At 36.3% G+C, this 13,302-nt stretch overlaps 1 protein-coding gene across 3 annotated transcripts in view; it reads right to left on the bottom strand.

The window, feature by feature from the left end:
- kank4 (KN motif and ankyrin repeat domains 4) overlaps positions 1–12,894 on the bottom strand; it is a 51,131-nt gene extending 38,237 nt beyond the window's left edge. For 2 of the 3 annotated variants that reach the window (XR_014629454.1, XM_084426496.1), the window contains exon 1: positions 12,519–12,894. Coding sequence is in view for 1 of the 3 variants with exons in the window: in XM_084426496.1 (XP_084282622.1) it covers positions 12,519–12,775 (257 nt within the window). In the remaining 2 variants the exon portion in view is untranslated. The remainder of the gene's footprint in view (positions 1–12,518) is intronic. The other variant, XM_084426498.1, reaches the window with a different exon arrangement.
- Between the last annotated feature and the right edge of the window lie 408 nt (positions 12,895–13,302).

Here is a 13,302-nt window from a genome sequence, read left to right as displayed (position 1 = left end):
GTTGCTCTTCTATCAGCTTGAATCAGTCGGCCCATTCTCCTCTGACCTCCAGCATCAACAAGGCATTTTCACCCACAACACTGCCGCATACTGGATGTTTTTTTTCCCTTTTCACACCATTCTTTGTAAACCCTAGAAATGGTTGTGCGTGAAAATCCCAGTAACTGAGCAGATTGTGAAATACTCAGACCGGCCCGTCTGGCACCAACAACCATGCCACGCTCAAAATTGCTTAAATCACCTTTCTTTCCCATTCTGACATTCAGTTTGGAGTTCAGGAGATTGTCTTGACCAGGACCACACCCCTAAATGCATTGAAGCAACTGCCATGTGATTGGTTGATTAGATAATTGCATTAATGAGAAATTGAACAGGTGTTCCTAATAATCCTTTAGGTGAGTGTATATATATATATATATATATATATATATATATATATATATAATAAAAATTACAAAAGCAAAACTTGGACTAAAATATAAATTAATATATCAAAATAAAAGTAATTCAAAATACGAATACATATTTTAATAGAATAATAAATAATACTAAAACAGCTAAAAGCTGCAAAAGTCTGTTTGGAAAGCTGCAAACAGAGATAGAGTGATAGAAGTGTTCCAGTGATATAAAAGTGTTATCAAAAATATTGGCAATCTTGGAACACCACTGGTCTATTTCAAATTAGACGACCAGAACTAGCATATCTTATAATCCCATTCAAATAAACAATACAAAAACACAGTATTTTAAATGAAATGAGCAAAAAAAAAAAAAGGTTTTAGGAAACAATAACAATCTCGAAATGAAACAATGCATTTTAAAAGATTAATAGATGTGAGAACATGAATATGATCAGCTTTGGAAGTGTTGGTTCCATCTGCACAGCTGTAAATTATGACCATCCCTTAGGATTAGTGTCTAATCAGTTTCAGTGCTGCTTTCCTCTGCATTCATTTAGCAGGATGAGACCACTCTCAGTCAAGCTTTCTGCTTTGCGGAGCAATTTACGTCTCTTCATTAAAGTACTATCAATGCAAAATATCAGGCTGCAGAAACACAAGGTTTGTGTTCAAGTACTGCTCAATGGGTGATGTTACACATAAACCAGTAATAGCGATATATTGTGGTGTCTGTTAGGAGTTATTAAGACAGGAGCAGAGAACTTCATCCATCTTGTTTACTCATCGCTTCTGTTCTCCACACATTATGTCACTACACAACAGTCCAGACTTCCTCTTCAAAATAGCAGTCACAATACAATTGACTCACGAAGATATACTACATATCATGTCATCGGATATGCAGGTTAAAAGAATGAAAGTAAGACCAATGCTACAGTCCAAGGAAAGATGGGCAAAAAAGTTGCTGTGGAAAAATAAAATGGCTCTCATTTTGTCTACTGCACATCTGTCACATCTGGCAAAGAGTTTGTTGCTGCTCTCGGTATGGGGATTATACTTAAACAGATCACTAGAATAACCACCATAAAAGGTTTTCTTAACCCTTAATCGCTGTTAAAAAAAGATAACACTTAAGATGTTTGGGGTCATTTTGACCCCAAACTTTTAAAGAGCGATTGCATAAGGAAATATACATTTTTTAAATGGAAAACTATATATAATTTTTTTTATTTACTTCTCAACTATACATTTATGCTGTGTTTTTGTGGAAATTTTGAAGTTTTTTACCTATTTACTGCACAATTACATAACTAGGCCATAAATTGGCTCATGAAAAAAGATTGTTCCATGTTGCATATTGCTTGTTCCATGTTGCATATTTGACATTTTTCAGATTTATGCCAGTTTAGTTGATTTTATTTGCCAATTTCTATAAAAATGCTCTCTGTTGCAGTGACATACGTGTGTGTGTGTTTGTGTGTGTGTGTATGAGATAGAAAGCTTGTTCCACTTTGGGTTTATGCTCTAGGACCAGACCTTTATTTAAATGTAAATTTTTTTAGATTTATGCCAGTTTTGTTTATTTTATTTGCCAATTTCTGTAAAAATGCTCTCTGTTGCAGTCACATACATGTGTGTGTTTGTGTGTGTGTGTGTGTGAGTGTGTGTGTATGAGATAGAAAGTTCGTTCTACTTTTTATTTATGCTCTAGGACCAGACCTTGGTTTATTTGTAAAAATTTCAGATTTATAATGGATTTACTTTTATTTTTTTGACAAACAAAATTTTAAAAAGTCATTTTTTTCATTTTCCCATTCATTTTCAATGTGGGGTCATTTTGACCCCAAACAGCTTAAATGGTACTTTTTTTTTTACACACCTTTAGAACAACCAAATCAAGAACAACCAAATTTTTTTGTGCATGTTTAGATAGATTATTTAGGAAAAGTCACAGAGTTTCATGCCCCTGAGATGAAGGTAACACTTTTAAAAATTGAAGGAAAAGTCCATTGGGGTCATTTTGACCCCAAACAGCGATTAAGGGTTAAATTAAAAGAAACACTTTTGCTGCCTTTGATTGCTTTATTAATATGAAACATGGTGTGTATTTACAAGGCCAGCACTGGAAGTTACTCCAGGGTGCAATAATAATTAAGGGAAAAATATATATATATATAATTTTTTTTTTTTGGAAGAATGGGGAAAGAAATGGCTAAGTCTGCTATGGTAAATTAGAAAGAATGAGAAACAACAGGATGTGGAGGGCAACATTTAAGACATTTTGACCAACTTCAAAGATGATCATGGCAATTTTCTCAATATTTTTTTTAAATCTTGCCCACAGGTATGAATCACATATCGTCAAACAAGCTTTTAATTTATACCATGGATTAATGCATGTTATCAGCTGATTTTACAGTTCCTCAGATTCAATTTCAGTGAAGCCTAGAGCAAACTATATGTTAAACAGCTAATCAAACAGTTAATCTTTTTATTTCAATTAATCATTGAAATTATTGAATTTTTGACATTTTACATTTACATTTTAAGGCTTTTTCTGAATTGCCTCAAATGTAATGCAACTAAATCAATGTAAAAAAAAAAAAAAAAAATCCAATTAAATTTACGGTTAAAAAAAGGTTACACTTTATTTTAAGGTGTCCTTATTACAGTGTAATTATACATTTACTTACTGAGTAATATCAATTAACATGTACTTACTATAGGGTATGGGTTAAGGAATAGGGTTTGTTTAGGGGTAGTTCCTTGTAAGTATGCATAATTGACTGTTATTACTACAGTAAGTACAGGTAACATGTAACAAGGACACTGTAAAATAAAGTGTAAAAAGTGTCGTGGTTGGCAGAAATTCACCGTAAAACAAACATACTGTGACAATGTTTACAGTATTACGAGATGGCATTTTGTTTGTATATTTTACATCTTATAACCATATATTGCATTAAGTGATATGTTAGTATACCAAGATACCCAAACTACAATTTTGTTTGTTTTTTATATACCTTAAAATTTACTGATAACCACCATGATAATACAGCTGGCAAAACAGAAAGCCACATAACAAATTCATTGTAAGTGGGTCACAGGTTCATACATGCAAAGACAAAAAACCATCAGGGTAACATGCAATAAGCATTAACTAAATAAACCAAAACACCTTAATTTACATTACTAATAACAAAAAATAAAAATAACCAAGACTATTTTAATAAAATATAATCATATATGTGATGTGTCATGCAGGGACTTCTGGGAATGTCATTTTACGGTTGTTGTTTTTTGTAAATAAAAAAATTGACAGTATTTTATATTAAAATGAAATCATTCACAGTCTTTCACCATATGGTAAGGTAACTTACAGTTAACCATTTAACATTTTCTTACTGTAGCTTTTAAAGATTTGATGAAAAGGAACAAATCCAATATATTTTGTTATTCTGAATTGTTAATATTATAAGCTGTCAACATCACTTTTTCATGCCAATAACCCATTCCTCAATCAAAAATACAAATAGCAGGTGTAGACATCAAAGACAAAGGAAATAGGAAAAAGCTGTAAGATGCAACATAGCAACACAGCAAAAGATGTTCATTGTGTATATATATTCATGTTCAACACCTCATGATTGACAAAACTATGTTGGCAAGCAGCAAATCGTCTGACAAGAAGCTTTAAACATCTGACAATATGAAAGCTCACAACATCTGTAACAAAACTTGCCAGCATGCCAGCATTTTGCTAAGTTACATACTCTCATAACAAAGACATATACAGAGAAGCTTGGTGCCAGACAGGGCATTAATAAAAAAGGATTAGCCTACTTAAAAACATATTTACATATGACCTACATCTCTGACACTACTACACCCCCAACAGTCTGGATACATTATTGGAGCCCACTGAGAAATAGTACGGCTCTAACAGGGCTGTTTCTACACACCACATTAGAATGTGCATACTAAAATCTCAGCATTTGTAAGATGGTTGTTCAATGTGTTCTTTAGTCTTTTCTTCTCTGTATCTGAAAGCACTTCAGCTGACTTCTACTGTAAGAGCCATATTTCATACTTCAGAATATATATTTTCATATTTTAATTATGTAAATTTGTTATAATAATTACGGTGGAATTTATTTATATTTATTTCTAATATACATATACACACATATATATATATATCTCAGTTGTTAAAAGAAGGTTGTTGCACAAGAGGATTATAATGTAAGAAGACTGAACGAACTGTGATTCTTTGTTGACTTGATAAAAGTCTGCTAGTCATGGATACAAGATCAGAAGATACGCGTCAAAACTCGTGGCATAACTAAAAGACAATCACATGTTACGTACAGCAACATTAGCTCTCCTGGAGACTGCTGATGTCACTGCATATCTGAGAGTGCAAGGAATGCAAGATTTCACAGTATGGGACAGATTATATCTATAAAGACCTCTATATGCAGCCCAAGCTGTGCAAATGTGAACGAGAATGAAGGTGAGTGTAAAAAAAGATGATGTGATCCCATTAATAAATGTATACATTTATGGTAAAACCCAACTCATGTAGCACTAACTGTGTCTTTCTAATCCAAAGTGTAAATCTTTATGACAACATAAATTGTTATGAAATGATCATGAAATATGTAGGAAGAGTATGTTTTGACAGTTGCGCAAGTGTCTTTCTATTGCTTAAAACAGAAAAGAATTCAGACAAAAACATCCAAAAGCAGACGCAAACAGAAATTATTGCCTAAAGAGGTCAGAAGGTTTCAACTCCTCCATTCAGCATCTGTGTAGACCTCTTTTCCAAGCTTCTCTATATCTGCAGATTCTCTACGGCTGAAGATGAGGACAAATACAACATGCATTTGCTCTTCTGCGACATTGTATAATTGTATGTCTAAATATTCAGTATTCGTTATCAGTATTACCAATACAGTACAGGCAAAAAAATACCCAGATGACACACTTCATCTGCTGAGATTCTGAAGTGTGCCACCAGTAGACAATCTGCTATCCCATGAGTCTATAGAAGCTGAGGAGCTGTCAGACTTAAGAGGTTGGGGAAAAAAAATGGTGGTATGGTAATTTAGTGCAACCCAAAGAGCCATGTGTCTTTCACTCGTCTAGGACACAATGAGAAGACAGTATGTGCCTGGATAGATCCTACAAATTGAACTGAACATTTGTTCAAGAGATCAACCACAAGAACATACTTAAAACCAGCATTTTTCTTTGAACATTCACATGCACTCTTACACACAGCAGCACGCGGGTATTCATGCTCACAGTGGAACTGATTTACTGATATTGCACTCGATTCACTGATATGCAGCAAAGCTTATTTACATTCCTAACTCTCAATTCTACCCATTTTGTGCTGCCCTCACTGATAGACAGCAAGAGAAAATAGGATGACAGCTCACAGCTTAACATCCACAACCCCTCAATTCCACAAACTCTCTCAATACAGAGTTAGCGGCACTTTAAACTACCGTTCAAAAGATTGGGGTGGGTAAGATTTTTTAAATAGTTTTTTAAAAGCAAGACTGCATTTATTTGATTAAAATACAGTAAAACGTAAAATGTAATTTTATTCCTGTGATGGCAAAGCTGGATTATCAGCATCATTACTCCAGTCTTCAGCGTCACATGATCATTCAGAAATTATTCTAATATGCCGATTTTGTCCTCAAGAAAATAAATCTTATAATAATAATAACTAGATGCGAAAGTTCGTCGAGACAAACTTTAAGTTGGCTTGGAAAAGTTTGGATGAGAAGTTTAAAGTAGTTTGAAGTATTACATTATTACTTGATTTAGTCTTTCTCTATCCTTTTATAACAATTAAACATATTTTGTTGCCGTCACATGAAAAACGATCAAATTATCAAATAATTGTTCTGGGTGGTTGCTAGGTGGTTGCCATTGTGTTCTGGGTGGTTGTTATGAGATAGATCAATTAGAAATATTAGATAGAATATTATAGATAGAATGGAAAATGAGTCTGGATGGATTAGAAATAGTACATAGAGCGGCAGCTAATGAAGTCTGATGAGCCTCTCTGTCAAAATTTGAATTTAGTTTAGAGTTAGAATGAAAGAGAGAAAGAAATATAAGATAGATAGATAGATAGATAGATAGATAGATAGATAGATAGATAGGTTAGAAAGAAAGAAAGAAAGAAAGAAAGAAAGAAAGAAAGAAAGAAAGAAAGAAAGAAAGAAAGAAAGAAAGAAAGAAAGAAAGAAAGAAAGAAAGAAAGAAAGAAAGCTTAAATGAGTCTCAATGAATTAGAAATAGTACATAGAAAGGCAGCTGATGGAGTCTAATGAGCCTCTCCAACTGTCAAAATTTGAATTTAGTTTGAAGTTAGAAAGAAATATAAGATAGATAGATAGATTTAGATTGAAATATGTCAAAATACGTTCAAGTTGTTCTCTTCCAAGTATATTGGGAACAGGGACTGTCAAACTAAACAAAAAAAAAAACACCTTAAAAGCATCATAGAAATGTCTGTAAAACGCATGCATTAAATTCCATGTCTTCTAAAGTCATATGATAGCTTTGTGCGAGTAAAGGAATGAAAGTCCTCATTCGTTGAAAATCTTCCCTTGAAAATCTTGCTTGACAGCTGTGGTCACCATTCACTTTCAGTGTATAGAAAGAAGTAAAAAGAAATTCTTACAGGTTTCAAAACTCATGAGAGTAAATGATGAAAATATTTTCATTTGTGGGTGAACTATACCTTTATAATGAGTTTTATGCTTAACAAAATCATGGTGTGAAACAGACATAGGGCCTCTTTGAGGTCAAAGTGTTTCTACCATCTACACATTCACATCCACTGGACCCTCAGGGATTTCCTCACATGAAAACACAATAAGAGTAAAACTCCGGTCAGCTCTTGTGGTTCTTATACAAATCAAAGTTTACATTGAGAATATGAGATCCATGGAGTAGCCAATATGCAACTACGATTAACTTGTCAGAATATTTTCCTTTGAGTAGCTCTTAGATAGATCTTTCTGTGTTCACATGGTCTCATACTACTTTTTTTTATGCACATATGAGGAATACATTTAAAGGGCAGGAGCAGATTATATTAGCCATTGTTTCCATCTCCGTTCTGTGAGAAATGTCCTTCAGCAGAAAACAATGGACAAGGAATCGCCCTCACAAAGCCTCACATGTGAAGCCCCAAGAGACCTCGCTATTCCAAATTCCATAACCTCCACAGAGAGCTTTCTAGTGCCCACCACCTCAGACATCTAAGAAACGAAGGAATGTGCAATATTTTAGCGAAACAGCAATAGTCGAGTGACTTAAAACATATCAGGTATAAGTACCGCAATATGTCTCTCTGTTGTTTCCATTAAAGGCCTGTTTCAGAGATCAACCAGGCCGTGGAATTACAGTCACTGGTGCAAGAAGCCCACATGACTGATCACAAGAGCAAAAACATGTCTGTTTATTTCTCTAATGTCCACTGGCTTTACAAGATTTTACTTTAAGATGAGAATAATAAAATAAATAAATGCATGCACGGATAAAAATCTATAAAACATAAATATAAAAATCTATCATATAATTACTATTAATAAATAAATAAATAAATAAATACATGCATAAATTATAGACATGGATGGATGGATGGATGGATGGATAGATGGATGGATGGATGGATGGATGGATGGATGGATGGATGGATGGATACTTGGGCTGCAACAACACAGGGTCAGCAAAATCACATAGAAAGGCTCGGTATTTCTGGTAAACTTGAAGAAAATCTTTAGGGAGTCAGAGCTCCTGGGTGGCCCTTAGGTCACATGTTTAATGTACCTCCGCATTCCTGAGAACATCAAACAGCCTGTAGGCTACCAGGAAGACATTACATGTGCAAAGAAAGGCAGTGAGCCAATTATACAATGACTTTCAAAGGGGTTGGCAATTTTAAAGGAATTTAATCTTTCTTCTTTAACTCTGGAAAACTATGAAAATGTAAAGGCAATTTTTAGCAAGCAATCTTTCGAAGTCCCTGTTGCAACACAAATTGTAATTTGACACAATTAGCACAATTAGCTAAATATCTATTTTGTCTATTATGTTTGCTGAGTATGTCAGGCATATGGGCCCACCAGGACGCAGGGAGGGGAAATCAACACTTTGGAATTTTTATTTTATTTTTTATCTTACATAAACACCATAGTTTAACCATTGATAGTGTTTTTTTCCCCCCTCCCAGCCATGTAAAGAATGAGGTTTGTCAAGATAGTCTGCACAAGGGTGGTTAAAATTGCAGCTCTGCAATGATAAATTATTCTGTTTCTGTGTTTAGAAGCATGTTGTGATGTTCAGCTGCGTTTGATATTTATTTGTTTTCAGTGCCTTCTGGAATGTAATTATTAAAAAAAATCAAATCAAAGAAGTTGAGGCTTTACTGTTCACAGAAGCTGATCATGAATAAAGTACAATTCGGGTTCCGAAAATATAAACTATTTTCTCCATAACAAAACTTAAACCTTTAAAGACAGCCCTACGGTGAGCTTTGAGGTTGTTAATTGATGGTATTAGCTTCTGTTGAAGCTGTGCCCACATTGTTTCAACTTATTTTTAGAGTAATTTAGTTTAACATCAGAATTTTAGTGAAAACTTACATTAACCATGATGCTGTTCAGAAAATTACATGAATCAGAAAGTGGAGACGTGCCAAAAGAGCTCTATAGCTCCACCCACTCCCAAGAAGCACTGCGAATTACGTTATGTCCCTACGCTGTAAAAATACTTATTTGTATAGTAGGCCTAATATAGATGCATATTTTGCAATAAACTTATACATATACAGTTGTAATCAAAATTATTCAAAACCCATTGCAAATCAGGTTTGTTGGCAAAATTTACAGACTTTCAGCTGTTTGCAATGAACAAATCAAACAAAAGTAATTGTTTTGCACAACACAACAAATTATTCGAGTGGTTTCCGCAAATTCAACTGAAAATGCAACTTTTAATGACTTCTGCAGTCTCAAAATTATTCAACCCCCTGATTATAATCCCTCACAACAACACAAATCTGAAAAACATGTGTTGTCTCAAGCACACCTCATGCAACTAATCAAGGGGTCATTAGTTGCACCAGGTGTGATTGAGCTAGAACACATAAAATATCTGAACTTGCTAGGTTTGTCACGTTTGACTGCATTTTAGAAATATGGCTAAGTCAAAAGAATGTTCCAAAAAGTCATCGCCCTTCACAAACAAAGAACAGAATACAAAAATTTTACGAAGGCACTAAATGTACCTAGAGACACCATTGGAAGCATAGTTCGCGAGTTCAAAGTTAAAGGAACAGTGGTTACACTAAATGGACAGGGCAGAAAAAGGAAGCTATCAAGGCTGCAGTGAAAGCAGGTTCAGAGAAATCCTTGAGTGACTGCAAAAGACCTGCAGCAAGACTTGGTGGCGACAGGCACAGTAAGGCTTGTACTAAACGCAGACAGTTTCAATGCCAGAACTCCAAGACCACACCACTACTGACCCAAAAGCAAAAGAAATGTGCTCAAAATCATATAAATAAGCCACAGAAGTTTTGGGATTCTGTTCTGTGAAGCGATGAAACAAAACTGGTCTCATCAGTTTTGGTCCTATGGATCAGCGGTATGTCTGGAGGAAGAAGAATGAAGCATATGCTGAAAAGAACCCTCTGTCTACAGTTAAGCATGGTGGCGGCTCTGTGATGCTCTGGGGCTGCTTTGCATCCTCTGGCACTGGAAACCTGCAGCGTGTGGAAGGCAAGATAGATTAATTGAAGCATCATGAAATCCTAGGAGAAAACGTCATGCCATCAGTGAGGAAGCTGAAGCTTGTGTATCATTGGATCTTCCAACAGGACAATGATCCCAAGCATACCTCAAATTCCACCAAGGCTTGGTTGCAGAAGAAGTCCTGGAAGATTCTACAGTGGTCATCACAGTCACCTTAAATCTCTGGTGGGATTTGAAAAAAGGCGGTTGCAGCACGCAAACCCAATAATATTACTGAACTGGAGGGCATTGGGCTAAGATTCCTCAGAAACGCTGCCAGAATCATAACATCAAAAGGGTGTTCTACTAAGTACTAAAGATGCTTGCCATTAAGGGGTTGAATAATTTTGAGACTGCAGAAGACATTAAAAGTGGCAAATTTCAGTTGCATTTTGGGAAACCACTTGAAAGTTTTATAGTGTTGAGCTACTTTTTATTATTACTGAATTACTTTTGTTTAATTTGTTCATTGTAAACAGCTGAAAGTCTGTACATTTTGCCAATAAACCTGATTTGCAATGGGGCTTGGATAAATGAGAACCTAGTATTACAGGTTATTTCAATTTTACTTTCATTTTCAAGGACTTTTTTGCTTCTCTTAGTTGTTTCCTTCGTTTCATTTTCCCGCTCTTTGTTGGTTTGTATGGTTTTTGATTAATTAGCACACCTGTTCATCTTTGAGTTCTTTATCCTTATGTATTTAAGTCCCTCAGTTCATTCAGTTCATTGTCCAGTAGGCCTATTGTTTGTGCATGGCACGCTGTTTCGTTGTGTTTTATCATTTTGGATTACCTGCTTCTGTGTTATTTAATAAAAATCTACTACGTTTCTCTTCGTCAACCTTGTAGATAATTACATGGCAGTTTCTTCCTCGTTTTTAATTCGGTGCTGTTTGCAGTGCTTCATGGGATTGGGATTTTGTCCCCTTACTAAAGCCAATAAGTACACAGACTTGTAACTTTTTATTTTTGTCAGAATTTAAAAAACTTTAAAAATAAATCCTAGTTCTATTATCTTTTAAATTATATATCTTTAATAAATGCAATAAAAAGCGCCCATTGGCAGTGTTGCTATATGGTTACCTCATCTGAAGAACGCAGGCCTGTTCATTAGCATCCATTCGGCTACAGGTCAAAACATCCGCTGTGACTAACTTCTAATCTAGTTTTTACCTTTATTTAAACTTTTGAAACCCCTGAAGACCCGTAAACCGGTTGTTTTGACTTCCTTTGTTGGGGTACATGGCCTTAATTAGGGGGATTTGTCCCCCCACCCCGAACGCCTCATAATCTGCACCCTTTGCAAAGGAAATGACCGTCTATACTCTGTAATGAGATAATTTTTTGTTTTATTTTGTTCATATCAGTATCAGTTTTGTTCCTGCATAAACTGATTGTGGGTGAATTTCAGGTTAATTGGGACACTTTCCCAGTCATCATGACAGTGACAAATAAGCAAATCGTGTTGCTACAGTCAACGTGCAGTTTAGAAAACGCACTGCTGAATAAAGCTACCTACATGTGTTATGTACAAAATAATATATGCACATTGACCAACCCATAGCATCTGAATAGAAAAACACTCTCTCGGTTGCGACTGAAACTGGCAGGAAAGAGCACTCTGCACACAGATCAAACAGGGAACCTTTCTGCATGACAGCTAGGATCTCGCCTCGGGCATCGTAGGATATTAGAGAGATCTCTACCAGCTGAGCTCACCATCTCTGGATGGCAAAATGAGCCAGCAAATGAGCAAGTCTCCATCGCGAAATAACCAAGCCTGAGCTATTGACTGCAGACGCGCGAGATCTAGCAGCCCAGCGTCACGAGCGCAGTGCTGCACTACGGCACAATCAAACGGTCTCGCATCTCTTCCAGATTGACACATAGTAACAGCCAGCTGGTCGACATTACGACAACCCAGCGGGGAGGTAAACTGAACAGCACAGCCAAGCGCGAGATGAGACTATTTGTGCAATGAGACATGGGCTTCCCACATAGACAGCATTAATAATGGCCAAATGACCAGTGCTGTCAAGGTGGCCAGCTCACTATAAAAATAGCCAGGTCTGAAATAAGGGATCTGGACAACCAATCTAAAAAATTCAATCATTAGTAGAAAAACAGCACACACTAAGGCTTCCTGAAATGCTCAACAAGAAATGAAAAGGGTGGATTTAGGGGAGGGTGTGTGGGATCTACTGTATAGAGGTGTGCTGCATTTTCCAAAGGTAAACATGAAAAAAGTTGAATAATGAAGCTGACAGAAGAGGAATGCATTATCTCACATCACTTACCTCAGTCTCTGGGGGACCCTTATGTTTTTCCTACAGGCACTGCAGAGGTAAGGCAGACCTTCAAGGAAATCCAGCACAAGGAGGAAGCCGCAAGCAGCTGCGACGGCGGTAGAGGCACTCCTCACTCCCCTACACACACACTCACAATCTGAGGCTGTGATACTGTTGTTATTGAGATTTGTGGAAGGGGACGGCAGAATGCTCTCATAACAAGCGCTATACTGTGAGCCTGAACACACCCCTCCCACAGAGCTCATCCAATAGCAGGGTCAGACACACACAAGCACACACACACACATCAGTAGTCAACACCCCCCCATCCAGCTTCCCCATCACATTCAAATGCTATAGGATTAAAGTAGTAGAGCAAGGCTGCTAAAAGATTAAACTGGTGTTTAGCCATATTGCCTATATGCTGCTTGAGCTCTGCATCAAGAATTGACATCTGTGTGTGTGTGTGATCCAGCCGGTGTGTATAGTGTGTGTGTGTGTGTGTCACTGACACTGAGGTAGTGTGGTAAAGTGATTTAAAAAACAGCACACCGTTCAGCTGGGGCTGAAAGAGTGCAGGACATGCCTCTCATTCTTTGAGCGCGCTGGTCTATTTCTCTGCGATTCCAGACTCAAAAGCTTCATCCCAGGGCTGTTTTGCCTCTGACAGTAACTGCATTCTACAAGGCTTTATGGTTAACACTAGAGGGGAATAAAAAGAGGTGCATTTCTTTCACAGATATTATACATTTTAATACAAGAATTTATATTTGGCTTATGGGGGGAGACCAGG

The sequence above is a fragment of the Rutilus rutilus genome, assembly GCF_951802725.1.
Source record: "Rutilus rutilus genome assembly, chromosome: 12".
Classification (NCBI taxonomy): Eukaryota; Metazoa; Chordata; class Actinopteri; order Cypriniformes; family Leuciscidae; genus Rutilus; species Rutilus rutilus.
The sequence above is the reverse complement of the archived record's forward strand: the minus strand, read 5'-3'. Positions and strand labels throughout refer to the sequence as shown.